Source organism: Pelophylax lessonae (assembly GCF_965119305.1).
Source record: "Pelophylax lessonae genome assembly, chromosome: 1".
Taxonomy (NCBI): domain Eukaryota; kingdom Metazoa; phylum Chordata; class Amphibia; order Anura; family Ranidae; genus Pelophylax; species Pelophylax lessonae.
The window spans coordinates 326,247,489-326,274,587 of NC_138768.1; the positions used below are offsets into that span (position 1 = coordinate 326,247,489).

At 45.8% G+C, this 27,099-nt stretch overlaps 1 protein-coding gene across 1 annotated transcript; it reads left to right on the plus strand.

Annotated features, from left to right (window-relative positions):
* Positions 1-1,924: 1,924 nt before the first annotated feature.
* Positions 1,925-7,665, plus strand: LOC309544376 (uncharacterized protein; the record flags this gene model as incomplete). Its single annotated transcript, XM_082243291.1, has 3 exons — positions 1,925-2,545; positions 2,645-3,679; positions 7,606-7,665. The coding sequence occupies 3 exons, from the start codon at positions 1,925-1,927 to the stop codon at positions 7,663-7,665; spliced, it is 1,716 nt and encodes a 571-aa protein (XP_082099417.1).
* Positions 7,666-27,099: the final 19,434 nt, after the last annotated feature.

Sequence of the window (27,099 nt, forward strand, 5' to 3'; positions counted from 1 at the left end):
CATATTATTGTGCAAGAGAGGCACTATGTGACAAAACAACTAACAGCATGTACATCAACTGCTTTAGGGCTCTTTCACACGGTCCGCCTCTGTAGGCGGATCCGTGTTGCTCAGCGGGGATCGATCCGCGATCCCCGCTGAGCCGGCGGATGACAGCTCCTTCTCCGCTTGCAGAGCGGAGAGGAAGGTGTCTCAGCCCCCGCTGCCCTCTATGGGGGATCGGATGAGAGCGGACCGCCTGTCCGCTCTCACCCGATCCGATCCGATCCGATTACTGAACGGATGGAAAAATAGGGTTTCCATCTGTCCAGATTTCACGGACAGGATCAGATGCGGATGGCAGCGGGTGTCAGCGGAGGTGTCTCCGCTGACACCCGCTGCCCCATAGAGCTGCATGGAGGATCCGATCAGATCCGCCTAAAAAACTGACAGGCGGATCTGATTGGATCGCCCGTGTGAAAGAGCCCTTACAGAAAAACAATGGAAGTGGAGGCATCTTAGTAAACCCAGAAAGCTTTGTAAATAGTGAGAAATGTAATCCTGATCAATATACCTTTGCAGTGATTTGTTAGATGCCAGCATTTGACAAATATTAAAGAAAACATGTAACCAGCATTCAACATTTAGACATGAATAAAGAATGTCTCTCTGAACATTAAGTGCCGGTTCACACTCATGCGAGTGCGGGAAGGCTGCGAATTCGCAGCCTGTTCCCGCATCGCACACGCACCCCCGGCAGTTCACACTGCCATATGCGATACGCTAAGGGTGTCAATGTAATCTTAACGACACCCCCAGTTTGATCGCATATCGCAGTGCGATCGTGCAGTTCGCACAGGATCGGATCGCACAAGTGTGAACCGCTGTGCGATCCGATCCTGATGCGGCTAGAAAAAAGGGTCCCTGTGCGTGTTTGGTGCGGCTGCGGTGCGAATTTAGCCATACAGTTTGTATGGCTAAACTCGCACCGCACAGCTGATCGCATGTAATGTCGGAGCAGTGCGCTCCGACATTACATGCGAACCCCGCACACGCACAAGTGTGAACCAGGGCTAAGACAGAAATAAACCTCTTCACTAAACAATTGAAATTGAGCCCTAGAAGCTTTTAGCCATAATATGCCAGTATGCACAGTGTATTAGCATGGTAGATTTACCTGGTTAGTGATCCCTGTGCTGCCACGCAGCTTAACTGTCTAGCAGTTGTTATTACATGTTATGTTATGCTATGATATTGGTATCTTCCTAGCACCCCTGCTGTTTCTGGCTAGATGGTTTCTCCCATCTCCATTTTCCTGCTGTAACTGCCATTTTGTTTAGTTGTTATGAGGAGACTGCAGAGTGTGGAAGCTGTGTAACTTCATTGTAAATTTACCTATGGAAAAGCCTCTATGTTTATGCCTTTGCTAACTTGAAGCATAAAGAAGCATTGGAGAACACCTCTGGAGTCTTTATTCATTGAGTAAACTATCTGTTAAAGCCATCATTCAACCTGCTGCACACACTTACAGACTGGGTCTACAAGAGGGTCACAGGTACAATCGATGCTGAGACAGCTTCAAAAAGTAAATTTACAGGAGTACACAGCTTCAAAAAGTAAATTTCCAGGAATACACAGCTTCAGAGAGTACAGTTCCAAAAAGTACTTGAAGTAAATGTCCATGGTAATATACAGCTTCAGAACTGTAAGTACCAAACTTGTCTGTGAGTCACCAGAAGCATCACTCTGCATATGAAACCAGCCACCTATTACTGCTTCATTACTGTTACAGCCTTCTGAGGTGATCCAGTTTGAACTAGTTCCAGCAATAGCCACTATTGTAACAAAAAATACCTCAGCCAGCCTGCTTAATAACAGAAGTCACTACTTACAGAGCTGAGCTCTGGCAGATTTCTAACAAGACACCAGAAATACAGTACTTATTATGTCTGACAGAGATCTCACAGAGTTACCTGCATTTAGTCAAGATAAAGCAGACTCCTTACTTCATTCTGCTCGTCCTGTCAGAGCCCCTCATCCATCCTTGAAGGCAAGGGAGGTTTATGAAGCAAGTAAGGAAGAAACCTCTAGTAACCTGACTGCATTATGGGAAAAGACTTTAAGTTGTATAACAGCCACTAATGTAACTAGCAACAATTCTGAGCAATTGAACACTGCTCTCTCAAGGGTTAAGAAGGCATTTGAGAATTATAAAAGACTTTCTGAGAAGTACTATTCCCTATTGTCACATTCCAACATAGAGGAAGCTGCATTGGAATTAAAGGACTTTACTTCTAATGACCAGCAGAGGCATAGCACATATCTTGAAGCAAAGGCACAGATAGAAGGGAGATTGGCACAGCTATATGAGACTATATCCTGTAACTCTGCTTCTTCAAGACACTCAGGAAAATCTTCTAGGTCTGCCCGCTCATATCATAAATCTTCTTCTAAGTCATTGCGGTCCTGCTCTATAAGGTCAATACTGAGCGACCAAATTCTCAAAGCTCGCCAAAAGGTTGCAGTAGCCCAGGTTCAAGCCGCCTGCTCTGAAAAAGAAGCAGCCATCAAGGCAGAAGCTAAATGCAAGGAAGCAGAAGCTAAATGCAAGGAAGCAGAAGCTAAACGCATTCAGGCAAGAATACAAGCAGAAACAGAGGCTCAGCTAGAAATTCTTCAGAAGAATAGAGAAAAGGAAGTAGCTTTAGCAGAGTTATCTGTCTTGGAACAAGCCCTATTGGAAGAAGAAGGAGCAGCTTGTACCAGCTTAGCTGCTTGTCAAGACCCTGTTGAAAGGACCCTACAGTATGTCCTAACTCAGAACCACGACAATACAGTCCCACCTACAGTTGGAGATTCTTCTCATAATCATCCAGCAAGTGGATCAGAAGGCAATGTGTCGCCAAAGCAAGCTGGTCAACTAGACGCACCTACTAACAGAGACCCTCCACAACTACCGCACGTCACAAAATCAAGTGAATCAACCTACGCAGCTCATGTGCCACCACAACCCTATGTGCATAGAGATTACAAGGGCACAGCAGAAGACTACAGAATGAACTCTATACCCCCTTTGATACAGCTCTCTTTGACTTCAAATGCTCAGAGACCTTCAGTCAACAGACCCTTACCTAAATTAAACCCATCTGCAACACCTTTCTCTCTACCTACCAGCCAACATCAGATACCAACCATGGTCCAAGACGGCACACCATCAGTAGACCCTGTGGCTATAAAAACTGAAAGCACTGACATTGCAGAGTTCAGCAAGTATATGATTCGACGAGAGTTGATTACAACTGGACTGTCTGGATTTGATGACCGCCCAGAGAACTACAGGAGTTGGAGATCTACATTTAAGGCGGTAACCAAGAACTTGGACATTGAACCTCAAGCAGAACTTGACTTACTAATAAAGTGGTTGGGGCGTCAATCTTCAGAACAAGTAAAGAGACTTAAATCTGTCTACATTTATAACTTTAAAGCAGGCCTTGATGCTGCCTGGGAACGTCTAGAACAAGACTATGGGAGCCCCGAAGTCATTGAATCTGCCTTATTCCAGAGACTAAACGACTTTCCTAAAATCTCTGTTAAGGACAATCATAAGCTTAGAGAGTTAGGTGACCTCCTTCATGAACTTGAAATTGCTAAGTTAGATCCTAGTTTACCAGGTCTTAGCTATTTAGACACTGCTCAGGGCGTAAATCCTATTGTAGCAAAGTTGCCTAGTCATCTTCAGGGAAAGTGGACTAGTGTAGGATCAAAGTATAAGTATGAGCATTGTGTTTCCTTCCCTCCCTTTTCTTATTTTTCAGAGTTCGTGCGGAAGGTTGCAAGATCCAAGAATGACCCAAGCTTCTTCTATCCAGATACAACCACCATTCCTTTAAGTACTTCAAGGGGTATTGCCACCAACGGTAAATTCAAGGATTTAAGGCATCCTATTGCAGTGGGGAAGACCGCGATAGCATCCAACGTCTTAGCTACAGACATCAAAGCTAGCAATCTTAATCAACAGTGTCCTATTCATAATGCGCCACACTCTCTCTCCAAATGTCGTGCATTTAAGGACAAGCCTATTGAAGAACGCAAGTCATTTCTCAAAGAGCATAATATCTGTTTTAAGTGTTGCGCATCCTCCGATCATTTAGCTAGAGACTGTAAGATCGCCATCAGATGTTCTCTCTGCAACAGTGACAAACATGTGGACGCTCTTCATTCAGATCTGTTCAAAAGGAAACCTTCACTCGGCAGCAACCCCAAGACTACATCAGATGATGGCGGGGAGAGAACTGAGCAATATGTCGACCCCGTAACCACAAGGTGTACAGAGGTATGTGGAGAAGGGCTTCATAGCAAGTCTTGTAGCAAGATATGTCTTGTAAGAGTTTTTCCTGAAGGATGTCCACAAAAATCCATAAAAATGTATGCCATACTCGATGATCAGAGCAATCGCTCATTGGCCAGTACAGAATTCTTTGACCTATTCAACATTCAAGGAGAGACCTGGTCCTATACCTTGCAGACATGTGCAGGAAAGGTCAATACTTCTGGAAGAAGAGCCCATGGCTTCGTAGTTGCATCAGAATATGAGGACACAGAGTTTCCTCTTCCAACTCTAATCGAATGTGATCAGCTACCGAACAACAGAGAAGAAATCCCCACACCAGAGGTTGCACGTCATCACCCTCATTTGAGTCACATTGCTAACTACATTCCACCACTTAACAAGGATGTTAAGATTTTGATTCTACTAGGGAGAGACATTCCTAGAGTTCATAAAATAAGAGAGTTATGTAACGGTCCAGATGATGCTCCTCAGGCCCAGAAACTCGATCTTGGATGGGTGATAATAGGAGAAGTCTGCTTAGACCAATCTCACAAGCTCTTGGATGTAGCTTCCTACAAAACTAATGTTACCTGTCAATTGATGAAATGTCCATCGCACTATTATGTGAAGGAAAGACTTGATTTTAAGAACGAAGTTCCATATCAAGCACTCCAAAGCATTAACTGCAAGCTCACTTCTCAAAAGGACTTTGGTGATTCAGTGTACCAGACTACTTGTGATGACAACAAGATTGCTCCTTCAGTCGAAGACAAGGAGCTCATTAAGATTACGGATGAAGAGTTCTTCAAGGACAATTCCAACAATTGGGTAGCTCCAGTACCCTTCCGAGTACCAAGGCTTACTCTCCCTAACAATCGAGAACAAGCTTTAACCAGATTTGCTGCACTGAAGAAAACTCTCCGTAACAAACCTGAGAAGCGAGAGCACTTTCTAGCATTCATGCAGAAGATTTTAGTGCCAGCAGTTGTCCTCACACAAACCATTTGGTTTTCAGAACCCAAGTTTTTAATGGACCAGTCTTCTACAAACTCAGAAGAAGATATCGATTTCCATCTGGAGGATCCAGATACTGATCCGGAAATCCGGCCTGAAGTTGTAGCATTGAGTTCCAACATCTGCTCAAGAAGAAATTTGGAGGATGAAGATGACTCCACAGTTATGGGGGATGGAGCTGATGAATGGATGCAGGCCAAGACTCTGGTTAAGCCTCCGGACCAGCTGGAACTCAGCGAGGCTGAACTTAAGGAGGAATTCACTCGTATCCTGACTGCAAACAACCCTCATGCCCCCCAGAACATTGTGAGGTACAGTTTTAAGGAACTGGCCTACAAACCCATTAGCATCGTGGACCAGCTGGCCGTACACTTCTCCCTGGATGGAAACATGTTAAACGAAGACTCTGATAAAGCGCGACGACAGATGGCGAAGTTGGGAGTCATTGAAGAGACTCAGACCAACGACTCCACAGAGCCGGGAGACAAAGATACAGATGGGAAGTCTGACGCTCAGGCTAGTGAAGAATGGACAGAAGGTGAGGAAATACCATCCAAGAACAAGAAGGAGAGAAAACTGACCAACCAGTTCAATTATAGCGAGAGAGCGTCCCAGAGCATTAACAAACCCCTGCGGGAGCGAGCTTCTCAGACAGAGCCACCTCCAAGGGCCACCTTCTCCGCCACTGCAAACCAGTGGAAATTCAACCCACCACACGCTTCACACATGGGCGGAGCATGGGAACGTATGATTGGGATGGCAAGGCGCATACTGGATTCTATGTTGCTTGATGTGAGTTCTTCACGTCTTACCCATGAAGTACTTACTACATTCCTTGCTGAGGTCGCAGCAATAATCAACTCAAGAACGCTGACAGCTGTATCCACAGACCCAGAATGTCCAACTGTTTTAACTCCAGCTGCATGATTGAGCCGGAAAATTGGACAGATCCCAGCGCCAAAGAGCATCTTTGATGAAAAGGACATATATAAACGTCAATGGAGATATGCTCAATACCTTGCAGATTGTTTCTGGGACAGATGGAGGAGGGAATACCTCACACTTCTTCAAGGACGTAAAAAGTGGCAAACCCAGAAGCCTAACTTAAAGGAAGGGGACCTGGTTCTTCTAAAAGAAAAGCAAACCAATCGGATCCAGTGGCCAGTTGGAGTTATTTCAAAGGCCATTGCTAGTGATGATGGAAAGGTCCGAAGTGTGGAAGTCAGGATTGTAAAGGACAGGAGCCCAAAAACCTTCCTGAGACCAGTCACTGAGACAGTCCTAATTATGCCTGCTTCCAAAAATTCTGATTCAGTGTTATGTGAAGGAGTCACTTAGATCTCTAGCATAGTTAGCTTAGAGGAGAGGGCTACATAGCATTCTACTGTATGCAATGTTAATTGTATGTTTATGGAAAATAATTGTGTAGTGGTATCTCACGATACCAGGCGGGGAGTGTGCTGCCACGCAGCTTAACTGTCTAGCAGTTGTTATTACATGTTATGTTATGCTATGATATTGGTATCTTCCTAGCACCCCTGCTGTTTCTGGCTAGATGGTTTCTCCCATCTCCATTTTCCTGCTGTAACTGCCATTTTGTTTAGTTGTTATGAGGAGACTGCAGAGTGTGGAAGCTGTGTAACTTCATTGTAAATTTACCTATGGAAAAGCCTCTATGTTTATGCCTTTGCTAACTTGAAGCATAAAGAAGCATTGGAGAACACCTCTGGAGTCTTTATTCATTGAGTAAACTATCTGTTAAAGCCATCATTCAACCTGCTGCACACACTTACAGACTGGGTCTACAAGAGGGTCACAGGTACAATCGATGCTGAGACAGAACAATCCCCACAAGTGCTGTGGTGTCAGCACTGCCATTGGTCACAGGTTGTGTCATCTTCTCCCTGTCTTCCTTCTATGCTCCTAATCCTCGGCCACTTGGTTGGTGGGGCTGCATTGATGCCACTCCCGTGCATGCAGATGTAAACATACACTGAGCTTCGCATGTTCGGCTCAGTGAACACAAATATTGATAAGCAGGGAAAAGAAGTTATGACTGAGGAAACCAATAGGGTCTTTTCTGTGATAAAAATCTTACCTGTCAAAATTTGTATTTTTATTTTTTTTTTTTTAGATGCAATTTCATTTTAAATGCCTCACTGTTCTTTTCATAAGCTCCTGAAGCATTTATAGTTGCACTTCGTCAGAATAGCTGTCATATGGAGGGCATAGGCAAGACATCCTTCACACCAAAGGCATTTATGACCATTTTTCTGTCCCAGAATTCAAAAGGTTGTCACAAAGAAATTAGTGATAATGCTACCCTGCCAGAGAGTCTATGAAATCACAAAAGAGCTGACCTGTGAATAAAACAGCTTTATACATACCTGTGCATCAACCTGTTTGCTAAAACGTCATGCTGTATCAGAGCTCTCGATACTTATCCAATGCCATACTTCCAGGTGTATGGAATAGTGTGTCCTTCACTGTGATTCCTCCTGATAACCCCTATGGTACTACGGTATTGTGTAGAGATGGTTCGTTTCACTCCAGAACTCTCGAACATCGCAAAAGTTCAGACCCGAGCTGCGAACTCTGTTAACCACTTCAGCTGAAGAAGTTTTTACCCCTTAATGGCCTGGCCATTTTTTGTGATTTGACACTGTTTTGCTTTAACTGACAACTGTGCTGTGGTGCGATGCTGTACCCAAATAAAATTGATATTTTTTTTCTCCACAAATAGAGCTTTCTTTTGGTGGTATTTGATCACCTCTGGGTTTTATTTTTTGCGCTATAAACGAAAAAGACCAACAATTTTGAAAAAAAACAAAAAAAAAAACAATGTTTTTTACTATTTGCTATAAAACATTCCCAATAAAAAAATTAGAAAAATCAAATTTTTTCAACAATTTAAGCCAGTATGTATTCTGCTACATATTGTTGGTAAAAAAATATCCTAATAAGTGAATTTTGATTGGTTTGCACAAAAGTTATAGCGTCTACAAACTATGGGATAGATTTATGGCATTTTAATTTTTTTAATTGTTTTTAATAGTAATGGCGGTGATCAGTGATTTTTAGCAGAACTGCGACATTGCGGTGGACAAATCTGAAATTAGGTGACACTTTTTGGGGACCAGTGACACCAATACAGTGATCAGTGCTAAAAAAAAATGCACTGTTGCTGTATAAATGACACTGGCAGGGAAGGGTTTATGACTAGGGGTGATCAAGCGGTTAAATGTGCTCCTAGGGCAGTGATGGCAAACCTTGGCACCCCAGATGTTTTGGAACTACATTTCCCATGATGCTCAATTACATTGCAGAGAGCATGAGCATCATGGGAAATGTAGTTCCAAAACATCTGGGGTGCCAAGGTTCACCATCGCTGTCCTAGGGAATGATTTCTAACTGTGTGGGGGATGGATGTACTAGAGGGAAAAAAAGATCTGTGTTTCAGCTTAGCTGAAACACAATATCTCTTTCTGCCTCAGTGACAGAACAGCCGTCTGCCTTGTTTACATAGGCATATGGCTATTCTTTCATTCCCCTTCACGGTCGCGGGTGGCCAGCAGCCATAGCGGCCGCCGGTTCCACTGATTGGCTGATCACAGCACACATACCCCCGAGAACCTGTGCACAAAATCACGTACCTATACGTGATTTTGCACAGCCAGGTCGTCCTGCCCCAGTATATATGCGGTGGGCTTTTCAGAAGTGGTTAAAGTCTATGGGACCCGAATTTGAAAAATCAAAAGTCCCCATTTTGAAGGCTTATATGCAAGTTATTGGCCATAAAAAGTGTACTGGCCAATATAGGTACTGCCCTGGGGGACATGTATCAATGCAAAAAATGTTTTTAAAAAATATTGTTCTTGACAGAGCAGTGATATTAACCACTTGCCGACCGTATACTGTATATATACGTCGGTAGGGATGAGCTTCGAGTTCGAGTCGAGGCTACGTTCGACTCGAACATCGTCATTCGATCGTTTGTTGAATGACGAACAAATGTGCTTCTTTGCGGGAAATTCGAGTTTCTCATAATGCACTGCACGCGCGCCTTGCATGCAGCGCGTTATGTGATTGGCCAATGCATGCACCCTGACCTCATGCTTTGGCCAATCAAATGATCTCTGCCATGATTGGACAAAAGGCAGGCTCCATTTAGCCAATCATGGCTCAGGGGCCAAGTACATGCCCCACACTACATAAAGGCTGCTCGAGACATTCCTAGCAGTGTAGGGAGGGCCAGGTTCCTGTGTGAGGTAGGGAGAGACTTATTTCTTTACATCATTTCAGAGAGTATAGCGCCACTGAGTGAGTAGCAGTGTAGGGAGGGCCAGGTTCCTGTGTGATGTAGGGAGAGCTTTCTTTCTTTACATCAGATACCAGTCACAGTATTGTTCATGGGTCAGTTTCTGCAACATTCTATAATATTCACAGACCTATAGGAATAGAGATCACTTCAGATATCAGCCAGAGTAACCATTTCTCAGTTGTGGAACTTTCTATAGGCATCACAGACCTCTAGGAATAGAAATCACTTCAGATATCAGCCAGAGTAACCATTGCTCAGTTGTGGAACTTTCTATAGGCATCACAGACCTCTAGGAATAGAGATCACTTCAGATATCAGCCAGAGTAACCATTGATGAGTTGTGGAACATTCTATAGGCATCACAGATCATCCATCTATAGGATTATAGATTACATCAGATATCAGTGAGAGTATTGATAATCGGTCACTTTCCTACATCTATAACCACCACAGCTCATCTATAGGGCTATCAATTACATCATATCAAGTCATTAAGTATCTATTGGTCAGTTGCGTATACCCTATATTGATCTGTATCCACATTATGTCCGAAAGGCCGACAAGGAGAGGCTGATGCTCACAGGCCACGAAAAGAGGGCAAGCAACCTCTGTGTGCATTGTGAAAAGTGGTGGTCACAGTCGACATAGTGCATCCTCTGCAGGCGGGGCATGCCCGTCCTTTATTTCCGGTGCTGCCCGTGCTATTTATCCACAACATGTGGAAGAGTTGGTGGAGTGGATCAATAAGCTGTCCTCATCCTCCTCTTCCTCTGACACCCACGCTCCTAATAGTTTGCCTTCCACCGCAGCTGCCAAAGTGGTCCGTTCCACAGACTCCTTCTCCACAGCTACTCCTTTAGTTGCCCCACCATCATGAACGGAGGAGTCACCTGAACTATTCGATCATAGTCTCAGTGGCATGCTCCTGGAGGATGCGCAGCAATTTGAAAGCTGTGATGTTGGTTCCCAGGTTGATGAAGGGAATAACATGAGCCTAGAGAGAGGGGGTGACAATGACGGACAAGAAACCAGCATTTATGTTGTCACAGCTGAAGCATATTGCCAAGTTTGCTCCAGTGACGAGGAGGGAGGGGATGATGAGGTCACTGACTGTACTTGGGTGCCTGACAGGATAGAGGAGGAGGAGGGGGGAGGATGAGGAGGACGCACAACTCCAACGAGGCAGGATGTGCTCCAGGGGCCGTCATAGCAGTAGCCAACCTATTGCATCACAGCACAGAGCTTCACAGGTTCAGGGTGCTGCAAAATCCCCACGGACTCCAAGAAGTTCATTAGTGTGGGCTTTTCTCAGCACCTGTGTAGTAGACCACAGCATTGCTGTTTGCAACATCTGTCTAAAGCGGATCAAGCATGGCCAGAACACCAGCCGCTTGGGCACCACATGCTTGACAAGGCATATGATGACCTGCCATGCAGTCTGTTGGCAACAGCACCTGAAAGAGGCACCAGATCAAAACAAGCATACATCACCTTGCTCCTCATCTACGATCTCTAACCCTACTATACCTCATGCCTTCTCAAATACCAGCATTGAGAGGGATGATGGTATAGCAATGAGTGGCACAGAGACTTGCACCCAATCTGCTAGCAGTACACCACCGCTTGATTTGAGCAGCAGGCAAATTTTACTACCCCAGTATTTGAACTGTAGAAAGAAATACTGTCCCAGCCATTCCCATACTCAGCATCTTAATGCTAGTTTGGCCAAATTGCTAGCATTACAGTTGCTACCTTTTCAGCTGGTAGACTCAGCTCCCTTTTGTGAATTTGTGGAATGTGCTGCACCACAGTGGCAGGTCCCAAAAAAGGCATTTCTTTCTTTTCACGTAAGGCCATTTCGGCTCTCTACTGTCATGTGGAAGGTAGTGTTTTGGCCTCATTGGACAAAGCGGTCAGCAGGAAGGTGCACATTACTGCAGACTCTTGGTCCAGCAGGCATGGACAGAGACGTTACATTTCTTTCATGGCGCACTGGGTAACTCTGCTGGCAGCTGGGAAGGGTGCAGGACAGGGTTCAGTGTTGCAGCTTGTTTTGCCATCATGCCTCCAAAAAGCTGGTGCTGGTTATTAGAGCTGGCCTTGCGGTTCGCCCGGAGGTCGGTTTGTGGCGAATTTTGCTTGTTCGCTACCCGCCAAATCTTCGGACACATGGTGTCATTCGCGGCGGCCATATTTGTTTACATTGGGGAGAACTTTGATCCGTGACACAGCTGTCAGGTGGAACGGGACAGCCAATTGAAACATTCCAGCACATGGACAGTCCCCCTACCCTATAAATAGACCCAATCTGGCGGCCATTTCACATTCCGCTTTCTGCCAGTGTAGGGAGAGGTCTGCTGTGCTCATCAGGGAGAGTTTTCTAGACCCATATAGCGCTGTAAAGATCCACAAAAGTCCTTTTCAGGGCTGGTATTTCGGTATAGGCCTTCTAAAGTCTCTTTTCCGGTTAGGGACAGGTATCCAGTGGTTGCTTTAAGGGGCAGTTAGAGATCGGCTGCAGTCACAAATCGCTCTGTCAATGTCCACAAAAGTCCTTTTGAGGGCTGGTATTTCGGTATAGGTCTAGTATCTTTAGAGCTTAGGGAGAGGTATCCTGTGGTTGCTTTAGGGGCAGTTAGAGATCTGCTGCAGTCACACAGAAATCGCTTTGTCAATGTCCACAAAAGTCATTTAAAATGCTCCAATGTTGTTATAGGGTCTATTACAGTCTCTTTACTATAGGGCCAGGTATCCTGTGGTTGCTTTAGGGGCAGTTAGAGATCGGCTGCAGTCACACACAAATCGCTTTGTGAATGTCCACCAAAGTCATTTAAAGTGCTCCAATGTCGTTTTAGGGTCTATTACAGTCTCTTTACTATAGGGCCAGGTATCCTGTGGTTGCTTTAGGGGCAGTTAGAGATCGGCTGCAGTCACACAGAAATCGCTTTGTCAATGTCCACAAAAGTCATTTAAAATGCTCCAATGTTGTTATAGGGTCTATTACAGTCTCTTTACTATAGGGCCAGGTATCCTGTGGTTGCTTTAGGGGCAGTTAGAGATCGGCTGCAGTCACACAGAAATTGCTTTGTCAATGTCCACAAAGGTCATTTAAAATGCTCCAATGTTGTTATAGGGTCTATTACAGTCTCTTTACTATAGGGCCAGGTATCCTGTGGTTGCTTTAGGGGCAGTTAGAGATCGGCTGCAGTCACACACAAATTGCTCTGTTAATGTCCACAAAAGTAATGTAAAGGGCTGCAAATTTTTTGGTATTGCTGTGCAGTGCACTAAAAAGGGGGTGGGAGGGGGGTAATCCACAGTATAATATACTTTGTAGAAAGCATATTATAGTGGATTAGAACTGTTATTGTGCAGCATTGTGACAGGTGTGGTGGTGAGACTGAGCGTTTCTGCAGCAACACTACACACAGTGACTAAAGCACTTATAATGTATTATAACTGGTGTGATAGACCAATTGCCCCCCCCCCCCAATGCCACATATTGAAGTGGGGTGTTATCTGAGTAAACTTTTTCAAGTGTATTTGTGTCATGCAACAATTTTGCCTAGTTTGCTGTGTGAAGTCTGGTACACACAGTGCCAAACTCAGTGGCTAATTTTTTGAACTGGTGTGCTACACCAATGCCCCCCCCCCCCAATGCCAATTATTAAAGTGGGGTGTTATCTGAGTAAACTTTTTCAAGTGTATTTGTGTCATGCAACAATATTGCCTAGTTTGCTGAGTGAAGTCTGGTACACACAGCGCCTAACTCACTGGCCATTTTTTTGAACTGGTGTGCTACACCAATGCCACATATTGAAGTGGGTGTTATTTAACAGTATAATTTTCTAAGAGTGTATTTTAGTCCTGCAAAAATTTGGCCTCTCGCTGTGTAAACAGTGCTACACACAGTGACAACAAGTTACTGGCCAATTATTTGTAGAACTGGTGTAATAAGCCTGCCCCCCCAATGCAACATATTGAAGTGGGGTGCTATTTAACAGTATAATTTTCTAAGAGTGTATTTTAGTCCTGCAAAAATGTGGCCTCTCGCTGTGTAAACAGTGCTACACACAGTGACAACAGCTACTGGCCAATTATTTGTAGAACTGGTGTAATAAACCTGTGCCCCCCCCCCCCCCCATGCCACATATTGAAGTGGGGTGTTCTCTGAGTAAGCTTTTTCAAGTGTATTTGTGTCATGCAACAATATTGCCTAGTTTGCTGAGTGAAATCTGGTACACACAGCGCCTAACTCACTGGCCAATTTTTTGAACTGGTGTGCTACACCAATGCCACATATTGAAGTGGGGTGTTATTTAACAGTATAATTTTCTAAGAGTGTATTTTAGTCCTGCAAAAATGTGGCCTCTCGCTGTGTAAACAGTGCTACACACAGTGACAACAGTTACTGGCCAATTATTTGTAGAACTGGTGTAATAAACCTGTGCCCCCCCCCCCCCATGCCACATATTGAAGTGGGGTGTTCTCTGAGTAAGCTTTTTCAAGTGTATTTGTGTCATGCAACAATATTGCCTAGTTTGCTGAGTGAAGTCTGGTACACACAGCGCCTAAGTCACTGGCCAACTTTTTGAACTGGTGTGCTACACCAATGCTCCCCCCCAATGCCACATATTGAAGTGGGGTGTTATTTAACAGTATAAATTTCTAAGAGTGTATTTTAGTCCTGCAAAAATTTGGCCTCTCGCTGTGTAAACAGTGCTACACACAGTAACAACAGTTACTGGCCAATTATTTGTAGAACTGGCGGACTGACGGACCGGCAGATAGGGAGGAGAGGCAGGCAGAACTTGCATTGCAGAAGAGGTAGAAAGCAGACTGCAAATGTATCAGGAGCGAGCCATCAACCATGTACAATCACATCTGGCGCTCCCAGGACGCCAGATAAATGGCTCCGCAGTGTGGGCTTTTATTAATGTGTCCGTTGCTGACACCAGTGTTGCCATCTGCAGCCTTTGCAGTCAACGCATAAGTTGCAGTAAGCCCAACACTCACCTAGGGACAACCGCCTCAAGAAGGCACCTGAAATCCCATCACCAAGCCCAGTGGGAGCAAAACTGTCAGAACCCACAAAGCCACACTTCATGCTCTCACCGTCCAGCCTCTTCTCCTTTTCCTCTCCCTTCTCCTTATCCTGTCTCCTCACAGTTGTCCAACACTCCACCTTCCATGATGCCGTCATCACGTTTTTCTGGAAAAATGCAGACTTCTGTGGCTTATATGTTGGAGCGTAAAAAAAGGTGTCCGACAGGTGTCCGACTACATCGGGTTAACTGCCGATGTGGACGCTCTGAGGAGTGATGAACCCCTGGACTACTGGGTGGGCAGGCTTGACCTCTGGCCAGAGCTTGAACAATTTGCAATGGAACTGTTGGCTTGCCCCCCATCCAGTGTCCTGTCCTAAAGGACGTTCAGCACAGCAGGGGGGATCGTGACCGATAAGCGCACTCGCCTAGCTCATGACAGTGTAGACTAGTACAACCTCACATTTATCAAAATTAATGATGCATGGATCTCTGAGGAATTCAACACATGTGACCAGTAGACCAGGTTTCATCGAAATTCCTCATGCCAGGCCACAAATATCCGAAAGACCGCCATCCACCCACAACAATTCCTGGTCCTTGGCTTCGCTAAATACAGCGGCATAAAAGGCATTTCATGTCCATTGAATGGCTAATTTTTGCAGCCTATACAGGCCGACACTTACTGTTCTGTGTACTGTGAATGACTACTGTACCTCTAGCCATCATATACTACGTTCTTTGCTGTCAGTTCAACCCATGTGAGCTCATTTTTGCAGCCTATACAGCCCGCCACCAACTTGTGTATACTGTGAACGCCTACTGTACCTCTAGCAATCATATACTACAACCTTTGCTGTCAGTTCAACCCATGTGAGCTCATTTTTACGGCCTATACAGCCCGCCACCAACTTGTATATACTGTGAACGCCTACTGTACCTCTAGCAATCATATATTACGTTATTTGCTGTCAGTTCAACCCATGTGAGCTCATTTTTGCAGCCTAAACAACTCGCCACCAACTTGTGTATACTGTGAATGCCTACTGTACCTCTAGCCATCATATACTACGTTCTTTACTGTCAGTTCAACCCATGTGAGCTCATGTTTGCGGCCTAAACAGCCCGCCACCAACTTGTGTATACTGTGAATGCCTACTGTACCTCTAGCCTGTTGCAGAGTGCGATCACTGGGTGCAGCGGAGTCCATTCAGATCAGACATTGTGGAGTAAACAGGAACTGGCTTCTTTATTGGAACATAACACAGATATCAAAGATGTCACTTTCTTTGTATTAAGAACAACAGAACAGGAAGAGATAACCAACAAGTACAGTACAGTGTACAGGAAATACACATCATAGAAAATGCATAGCATATCACTTAGCATTAGCGACATCTACTGTCCTATTTGTGAACTGCAGTTTATCTATAATAGGCTAAGCTTTAAAGTTGTTGTATCTCCAACACCCCTTCTCAACAGCTAAGGCTTAGTCTATTAAACCCATCTTCTTTGTAAGCCTTGAGTGTCTTTCAGCGGTCAGAGGCTTTGTAAGGATATCTGCTGTCATATCCTCGGTTGGGCAATAAAGTAACTCAAGAAGACCTTGCTCTTGAAGATCCCTAAGAAAGTGGAACTTCACATCAATGTGCTTGGTTCTTGAATTAACTCCTTCCATGCGCGCAAGTGCAAGACATCCTTGATTGTCCTCATAGATTTCTGTTGGTCCGAACTGTGGTTGACCCAAATCTGTTAATAGCTGTCTCAGCCATATAACTTCTTGACTTGCCTGCGCTGCAGCAACGTATTCTGCTTCAGTAGACAACAATGAAACAGAGAGTTGCTTTTTACTAGTCCAACTGATGGCACCTCCTGACAGAAAAAATAAGTAGCCACTGGTAGATTTCCTGTCGCTGGTGTCTCCTGCCCAGTCAGCATCCACATATCCTGTCAAGGTGCTTTCATCACTTGCTGGTAACTTTAACTTGTAGTGCGAAGTCCCTTTAAGATAGCGAATGATTCGCTTTACAGCATTCCAGTCCTTTTGACTTGGCATTGAAACCTTTCTGCATAGGATTCCAACAGTTGCTGCAATGTCCGGCCTTGTAGCAGTGGTAAGATATAGCAATTTCCCTATTGCCTTCCTGTATTGAGTATTAGTAGGTAATGGGTCATCTTGGCAATTCATCTCCTTTAGGTAGTTGGTTTCCATAGGAGACTTTACTGGTTTGGCGTCTTCCATTCCAAATGTTTCAATTATTTCTTGTATTTTGTGTCTTTGGTTCAGAAGAAAGCTGCCATCCCCCTCTCTCTCGATCTGGATGCCGAGGTAATTCTTTATGTTGCCAAGATCTTTGGTGTTGAAGTTCTGATTTAATTTTTCTAGTATTTCTGCTTCATCCCAGTATTTTTGTGGTAGTCCAGAGTCTGTCAGCATACATCTGATCATTTCAGTCAGAGTTCTCTTCTTTCTTTCAGCTACTCCATTTTGTTCTGGTGTATATGGGACTGTCTTTTGATGTTCTATTCCATTCTGTTTTAAGTACTCTTGTATCTTATATCCTGTGAATTCACCTCCATTGTCACTCCGAAGTATGAGAGGCTTCCTCTGAAACTTGTTACTGGTCTTTATTATATAGTCTTGTAGTTTGTCAAAAACGTCACTCTTGTGTTGCATTAGGTAGGTGACTGTATCTTGAATAGTCATCTATGAAAGTCACTATGTACCTTTTGCCTCCAGGTGTAGGTGGGTTTAGGGGACCACACACGTCACTGTGAACTAAGTCAAGTGGTCTTGAAGCTCTCTTCTGACTGACTTTGGGAAGTGTTGCTCTTGTAGCTTTGGATTTAATGCAACGTTCACACTTAACAGTAACTGGACAAGGGGATATTGTTAGATCCCTTGTCAGATTCCTCCTCTGTAGTTCCTGTATGCATTCTGGGTGTCTGTGACTAGGGTTGAGCGGACACCTAGATGTCCGTGTTCGACGGGTTCGGCCGAACTTTAAAAAAAAGTCCGGGTCCGTGTCCCGGACTTTTACCGAACTTTTCCCGGACACCGAACCCCATTGAAGTCAATGGGGACCCGAACTTTAAGGCACTAAAATGGCTCTAAAACACCAAAGGAAAGGGCTAGAGTGCTGCAAATGGCAGCAAAACGTAATTAAGAGCATGGCAAGTGCTCTGCAAACAAATGTGGATAGGGAAATAACTTAAAACAACAAAAAAAAACAGAAAAATAAAACAATGTTCTTCTTCATCTCTGAAGGACGAGGCCCATATGGAGTAGGAGGGAGGTTGAGGTGGTGGTGGATGTGGCGGTGACATAGGCGTGCGCACAGGGTGTGCTGGGTGTGCCTGGGCACACCCTAATCACCTAGGGCACATAGCATTGCCAGTGAGGAGATGGGAAAGATCTCCCTGGGACCTGCTCTGCTCTATTTCTCCTTGCCTACAGGTACATGGCCCCGATACATTACTCTCCCTGCTGGCAAACACATGCATGTGTATTTCAACTTTGGGGTGCACACCTTAATGCAATAGGCTGCGCACACCTATGGGCGGTGTAGGTGGAAGCGGCGGTGGAGGAGGACCAGGGCCGGATTAACAGCATCATGGGCTTGGTGCTGAGGATTTTGAAGGGCCTTAAGGGCCGTGCCTTGCCATGCACCCAGAGGAGGAAGGGTGCAGCCATGCATGCCTAATTCAACATGGGATGCTGTCTCTGAAGCCCATAAACACATCCATGCATCGCCAACTGTCCCTCCTTGTCCGGCCTTCACGCTGTGTGGGGAGGTTCTGAGGGTGCTGCCTGGGGAAGCGAGCATAGAAGCCAGACTTCTGTGTTTACAAGTGACAGAAGAGCGGTAACAGTGAATATGGCCAACCCGGGGCCTATATAAAAGGTAGGGGCCTGGAGCTGCAGCTCCAATAGCCCCTACATTAATCTGGCCCTGAGGAGGAGGACGAGGTAGCCAACACTGCTTCTTTTCAAAAATTTTAAATGAGGGTACACCCCAAAAGAGTGAGAAAGAGCAAAAATGGAACAATGGGTGGGTAAGGTCGGTATCCATTGCTATTCTGCATAAGGTACGGAAAAGTCCCGTGGGATCCATGCCTGGTTCATTTTAATGAACGTGAGCTTGTCCACATTGTCTCTGGACAGGCGGCTGCGCTTGTCTGTTATAACGCCCCCAGCCGTGCTAAATACCCGTTCAGATAATACACTGGCTGCAGGGCACGCCAGCACCTCCAAGGCGTAAAGGGCAAGCTCAGGCCATGTGCCCAATTTGGAGACCCAGAAGTTGAAGGGGGCAGACCCGTCATTCACTACATGTAGGCGTGTGCACACATACTGCTCCACCATGTTGGTAAAATGCTGCCTCCTGCTAAGACGTTCCATCTGAGCTGCTGGTGCTGCTGTTTGTTGTGGCGTGCTGACAAAGCTTTTCCACATTTCGGCCATGCTAACCCTGCCTTCTGAGGTGCTGGCGGTGCCCTGGTTGCGTTGGCGACCTCCTCCTCCTCCTCCTCTGCCTTGTGCTTCCACTGTGGCCCCGCTGTCAGATGGGAATGCCAGCAGCATGGCGTCTACCAGCGTGCGCTTGTACTCGCGCATCTTGCGATCGCGCTCCAGTGAGTGAATTAAGGACGGTACGTTGTCCTTGTAACGGGGATCCAGCAGCGTGGCCACCCAGTAATCAGCACAAGTTAGAATGTGGGCAACTCGGCGGTCGTTGTGGAGACACTGCAGCATGTAATCGCTCATGTGTGCCAGGCTGCCCAGAGGCAACGAAAGGCTGTCCTGTGTGGGAGGTGTATCGTCCGTGTCCTCTGTATCCCCCCAGCCACGCACCAGTGATGGCCATGAGCTGGCCTGGGTGCCACCCTGCTGTGAACATGGTTCCATCTCCTCCTCCAGCTCCTCCTCCTCCTCATCCTCCTCATCCTCCAGAACTGTGCCCCTGCTGGACAATTGCGTCCCTGGCGTTTGCGTGTGCAGGAACCCACCCTCGGAGCCCCTTGCGAATGACTGCCCTGAAAGCCTTGGAAATGTTACCTCTTCATCCTCCTCCTCCTCCTCATCCTGTGCCACATCCTCTTCCATCATCGCCCGAATTGTTTTTTCAAGGAGGCATAGAAGTGGGATAGTTAAGCTGAGAACGGCGTCATTGCCACTGGCCATGTTGGTGGAGTACTCAAAACAGCGCAACAAGGCACACAGGTCTCGCATGGAGGCCCAGTTATTGGTGGTGAAGTGGTGCTGTTCCGCAGAGCGACTCACGCGTGCGTGCTGCAGCTGAAACTCCACTATGGCCTGCTGCTGCTCGCACAGTCTTTCCAGCATGTGCAAGGTGGAGTTCCACCTTGTGGGCACGTCACATATGAGGCGGTGAGCGGGAAGGCCGAAGTTACGCTGCAGCGCTGCCAGGCGAGCAGCAGCAGGGTGAGAACGCCGAAAGTGCGCACAAACGGCCCGCACTTTCTGCAGCAGCTCTGACATATCGGGGTAGTTTTTAAGGAACCTCTGCACCACCAAATTCAGCACATGCGCCAGGCAAGGGATGTGCGTCAAACCGGCTAGGCCCAGAGCTGCTATGAGATTTCGCCCGTTATCGCACACCACCAGGCCGGGCTTGAGGCTCGCTGGCAGCAACCACTCATTTGTCTGCTGTTCCATGCTCCTCCACAACTCCTGCGCGGTGTGTGGTTTGTCCCCCAAACAGGCAAGTTGTAAAACTGCCTGCTGTCGTTTACCCCTGGCCGTGCTGAAGTTGGTGGTGAAGGTGTTACGCTGTCCGGATGAGGAGGCGGTAGAGGATGAGGAAGCGGAGTAGGAGGAGTTAGGAACAGGAGGCAAACTGAAGCGCCCTGCAATCCTCGGTGGTGGAAGGACATGCGCCAAATTGCTATCCGCCTCAGGCCCATCCGCCACTGCATTTACCCAGTGTGCCGTTAGGGAGATATAACGCCCCTGACCGTGCTTACTGGTCCACGTATCCGTAGTTAGGTGGACCTTGGCACAGATGGCGTTGCGCAGTGCACACCTGATATTTTCCCCCACTTGGTTGTGCAGGGAAGGGATGGCTTGCCTGGAAAAGTAGTGGCGGCTGGGCACGACGTACTGTGGGACAGCCACCGACATAAGGTTTTTAAAACTGTGCGTCTCCACCAGACGGAATGACAGCATTTCAAAGGCCAATAATTTTGAAATGCTGGCATTCAGGGCCAGGGATCGCGGGTGGGTAGGGGGGTACTTCCTCTTCCTCTCAAGTGTTTGGGAGATGGAAAGCTGAACGCTTCCACGGGACATTGTGGAGATGGTTGTTGGTGACCCAGGTGGTGGTGTTGCTGACAGATCGTCTGTTTGCGGGGTGGCAGGTGCCGGTATCACTACAGATGTGGCTGGAGCGGCCGAGACTGCAGCAGAAGAGGAAGCAGGATGAGCCAGAGACGTTTCTTGGTTTTGAAGGTGTGTACTCCACTGCAGCTCGTGCTTTGCACTTAGATGCCTGATCATGCAGGTTGTGCTCAGGTTGAGAAGGTTTATGCCTCGCTTCAAGCTCTGATTGCACAGGGTGCAAACCACTCGTGTCCTGTCATCAGCACATTTTCTAAAGAACTTCCACGCTAGAGAACTCCTTTGAGCTGACTTTGGTGCGCTCGTTCCCTTGCTGCGTTGGGCAGTAGCGGGCGTAGTGTCTAGGGCACGGCCGCTCCGCTTCTGCACCCTGCTCCCTCTTCTGCTGTGCTGGTGGCTCTGTGCGACCACCGCCTCTTCCTCCAAACTACTCAGGTCACCTGCATGACGTTCATTCCATGTGGGGTCGAGGACCTCATCGTCCTCCACATCATCTTCCACCCAGTCTTCACCCCTGCCCTCCTTGTCGGTCTCCACAATGCTGAACGCCGCAGCAGTTGGCACCTGCGTTTCGTCATCATCGGAGACGTGCTGCGATGATCCTTGCATGTACTCATCTTGAGAAATAAGTGGTTGGGCATCGCTGCACTCAATCTCTTCCACTTCTGGGGCAGGGCTAGGTGGATGGCCCTGGGAAACCCTGCTGACAGAGTCCTCAAAAAGAATAAGAGACTGCTGTATGGCTTTGGGGCTCAGACTGCTGGCCTGATTTGCAAGGGGGTGAGGTGAAAGACGGTTGGACATTGGCTGCAGGTGCCAACTCTGACCTTTCTGCAGTAGACTGGGTGGGAGACAATGTGAAGGAACTGGAGGCACTGTCAGCAGCAAACCAATCTACTATCGCCTCAACTTGTTCTGGCCTCATCACTTCTAGGGGCGTTTGATGCCCTACCAAATACTGATGCAGGTTCTGTCGCCTACTCACACTTGAGGAAGGTGTTTCACTTGTGCGTGTAGCTGGCACAGATCGACCACGTCCTCTCCTTGCAACAGGAGCTCTACCAGCAGCACCACGACCCAGGCCACGGCCCTTATTTGACGGTCTCCTCATATTTCTGTAATTTAAGATCTTGCCCTAGAAAGGTTTTTATTGAATAGCGGAATAGGAAATATGATCCAAAAAAGTGTATGTATCTCGCACGTACAAAACCACACTAGGCCCCAATTACTATTGTTTCTACCCCTAAAAGGATGGATGAGGAGTAGGAGGAGTATGGAACAGACAGCACCCTCAAATCTTCAGAAGTATGAGATGAACCCCAAAAACTTGGAAAGGTGGATCTCACACGTACCGACACAGACTATCACGCAATTCAATTGATCCTCAAAGGTTTTTATTGAATAGCGGAATAGGAAATATGATCAAAAAAAGTGTATGTATCTCGCACGTACACAACCACACTAGGCCCCAATTACTATTGTTTGTACCCCTAAAAGGATGGATGAGGAGTAGGAGGAGGAGTATGGAACAGGCAGCACCCTCAAATCTTCAGAAGTATGAGATGAACCCCAAAAACTTGGAAAGGTGGATCTCACACGTACCGACACAGACTATCCCGCAATTCAATTGATCCTCAAAGGTTTTTATTGAATAGCGGAATAGGAAATATGATCAAAAAAAGTGTATGTATCTCGCACGTACACAACCACACTAGGCCCCAATTACTATTGTTTGTACCCCTAAAAGGATGGTTGAGCAGTAGGAGCAGGAGTATGGAACAGGCAGCACCCTCAAATCTTCAGAAGTATGAGATGAACCCCAACAACTTGGAAAGGTGGATCTCACACGTACCGACACAGACTATCTCGCAATTGAATTGATCCCCAAAGGTTTTAATTGAATAGCGGAATAGAAAATATGATCAAAAAGAAAGTGTATGTATCTCGCACGTACACCACCACACTAGGCCCCAACTACTATTGTTTGTACCCCTAAAAGGATGGTTGAGCAGTAGGAGGAGGAGTATGGAACAGGCAGCACCCTCAAATCTTCAGAAGTATGAGATGAACCCCAAAAACTTGGAAAGGTGGATCTCTCTCACACGTACCAACACAGACTATCCCCCAATTTAACTGATCCCCAAAGGTTTTTGATTAAATAGCGGAATAGAAAATATGATCCAAAAAAAGTGTATGTATATCACACGTACACAACCACACTAGGCCCCAATTACTATTGTTTGTACCCCTAAAAGGCTAGATGAGGAGTAGGGGGGTATGGAACAGGCAGCACCCTCAAACCTTCAGAAGTATGAGATGAACCCCAACAACTTGGAAAGGTGGATCTCTCTCACACGTACCAACACAGACTATCCCCCAATTTAACTGATCCCCAAAGGTTTTTGATTAAATAGCGGAATAGAAAATATGATCCAAAAAAAGTGTATGTATATCACACGTACACAACCACACTAGGCCCCAATTACTATTGTTTGTACCCCTAAAAGGCTAGATGAGGAGTAGGGGGGGTATGGAACAGGCAGCACCCTCAAACCTTCAGAAGTATGAGATGAACCCCAACAACTTGGAAAGGTGGATCTCTCTCACACGTACCAACACAGACTATCCCCCAATTTAACTGATCCCCAAAGGTTTTTGATTAAATAGCGGAATAGAAAATATGATCCAAAAAAAGTGTATGTATATCACACGTACACAACCACACTGGGCCCCAATTACTATTGTTTGTACCCCTAAAAGGCTAGATGAGGAGTAGGGGGAGTATGGAACAGGCAGCACCCTCAAACCTTCAGAAGTATGAGATGAACCCCAACAACTTGGAAAGGTGGATCTCTCTCACACGTACCAACACAGACTATCCCCCAATTTAACTGATCCCCAAAGGTTTTTGATTAAATAGCGGAATAGAAAATATGATCCAAAAAAAGTGTATGTATATCACACGTACACAACCACACTGGGCCCCAATTACTATTGTTTGTACCCCTAAAAGGCTAGATGAGGAGTAGGGGGAGTATGGAACAGGCAGCACCCTCAAACCTTCAGAAGTATGAGATGAACCCCAACAACTTGGAAAGGTGGATCTCTCTCACACGTACCAACACAGACTATCCCCCAATTTAACTGATCCCCAAAGGTTTTTGATTAAATAGCGGAATAGAAAATATGATCCAAAAAAAGTGTATGTATATCACACGTACACAACCACACTAGGCCCCAATTACTATTGTTTGTACCCCTAAAAGGCTAGATGAGGAGTAGGGGGGGTATGGAACAGGCAGCACCCTCAAACCTTCAGAAGTATGAGATGAACCCCAACAACTTGGAAAGGTGGATCTCTCTCACACGTACCAACACAGACTATCCCCCAATTTAACTGATCCCCAAAGGTTTTTGATTAAATAGCGGAATAGAAAATATGATCCAAAAAAAGTGTATGTATATCACACGTACACAACCACACTAGGCCCCAATTACTATTGTTTGTACCCCTAAAAGGCTAGGAGTAGGGGGAGTATGGAACAGGCAGCACCCTCAAACCTTCAGAAGTATGAGATGAACCCCAACAACTTGGAAAGGTGGATCTCTCTCACACGTACCAACACAGACTATCCCCCAATTTAACTGATCCCCAAAGGTTTTTGATTAAATAGCGGAATAGAAAATATGATCCAAAAAAAGTGTATGTATATCACACGTACACAACCACACTAGGCCCCAATTACTATTGTTTGTACCCCTAAAAGGCTAGATGAGGAGTAGGGGGAGTATGGAACAGGCAGCACCCTCAAACCTTCAGAAGTATGAGATGAACCCCAACAACTTGGAAAGGTGGATCTCTCTCACACGTACCAACACAGACTATCCCCCAATTTAACTGATCCCCAAAGGTTTTTGATTAAATAGCGGAATAGAAAATATGATCCAAAAAAAGTGTATGTATATCACACGTACACAACCACACTGGGCCCCAATTACTATTGTTTGTACCCCTAAAAGGCTAGATGAGGAGTAGGGGGAGTATGGAACAGGCAGCACCCTCAAACCTTCAGAAGTATGAGATGAACCCCAACAACTTGGAAAGGTGGATCTCTCTCACACGTACCAACACAGACTATCCCCCAATTTAACTGATCCCCAAAGGTTTTTGATTAAATAGCGGAATAGAAAATATGATCCAAAAAAAGTGTATGTATATCACACGTACACAACCACACTAGGCCCCAATTACTATTGTTTGTACCCCTAAAAGGCTAGATGAGGAGTAGGGGGAGTATGGAACAGGCAGCACCCTCAAACCTTCAGAAGTATGAGATGAACCCCAACAACTTGGAAAGGTGGATCTCTCTCACACGTACCAACACAGACTATCCCCCAATTTAACTGATCCCCAAAGGTTTTTGATTAAATAGCGGAATAGAAAATATGATCCAAAAAAAGTGTATGTATATCACACGTACACAACCACACTAGGCCCCAATTACTATTGTTTGTACCCCTAAAAGGCTAGGAGTAGGGGGAGTATGGAACAGGCAGCACCCTCAAACCTTCAGAAGTATGAGATGAACCCCAACAACTTGGAAAGGTGGATCTCTCTCACACGTACCAACACAGACTATCCCCCAATTTAACTGATCCCCAAAGGTTTTTGATTAAATAGCGGAATAGAAAATATGATCCAAAAAAAGTGTATGTATATCACACGTACACAACCACACTAGGCCCCAATTACTATTGTTTGTACCCCTAAAAGGCTAGATGAGGAGTAGGGGGAGTATGGAACAGGCAGCACCCTCAAACCTTCAGAAGTATGAGATGAACCCCAACAACTTGGAAAGGTGGATCTCTCTCACACGTACCAACACAGACTATCCCCCAATTTAACTGATCCCCAAAGGTTTTTGATTAAATAGCGGAATAGAAAATATGATCCAAAAAAAGTGTATGTATATCACACGTACACAACCACACTGGGCCCCAATTACTATTGTTTGTACCCCTAAAAGGCTAGATGAGGAGTAGGGGGAGTATGGAACAGGCAGCACCCTCAAACCTTCAGAAGTATGAGATGAACCCCAACAACTTGGAAAGGTGGATCTCTCTCACACGTACCAACACAGACTATCCCCCAATTTAACTGATCCCCAAAGGTTTTTGATTAAATAGCGGAATAGAAAATATGATCCAAAAAAAGTGTATGTATATCACACGTACACAACCACACTAGGCCCCAATTACTATTGTTTGTACCCCTAAAAGGCTAGATGAGGAGTAGGGGGGGTATGGAACAGGCAGCACCCTCAAATCTTCAGAAGTATGAGATGAACCCCAAAAACTTGGAAAGGTGGATCTCTCTCACACGTACCAACACAGACTATCCCCCAATTTAACTGATCCCCAAAGGTTTTTGATTAAATAGCGGAATAGAAAATATGATCCAAAAAAAGTGTATGTATATCACACGTACACAACCACACTAGGCCCCAATTACTATTGTTTTTACCCCTAAAAGGCTAGATGAGGAGTAGGGGGGGTATGGAACAGGCAGCACCCTCAAACCTTCAGAAGTATGAGATGAACCCCAACAACTTGGAAAGGTGGATCTCTCTCACACGTACCAACACAGACTATCCCCCAATTTAACTGATCCCCAAAGGTTTTTGATTAAATAGCGGAATAGAAAATATGATCCAAAAAAAGTGTATGTATATCACACGTACACAACCACACTGGGCCCCAATTACTATTGTTTGTACCCCTAAAAGGCTAGATGAGGAGTAGGGGGAGTATGGAACAGGCAGCACCCTCAAACCTTCAGAAGTATGAGATGAACCCCAACAACTTGGAAAGGTGGATCTCTCTCACACGTACCAACACAGACTATCCCCCAATTTAACTGATCCCCAAAGGTTTTTGATTAAATAGCGGAATAGAAAATATGATCCAAAAAAAGTGTATGTATATCACACGTACACAACCACACTAGGCCCCAATTACTATTGTTTGTACCCCTAAAAGGCTAGGAGTA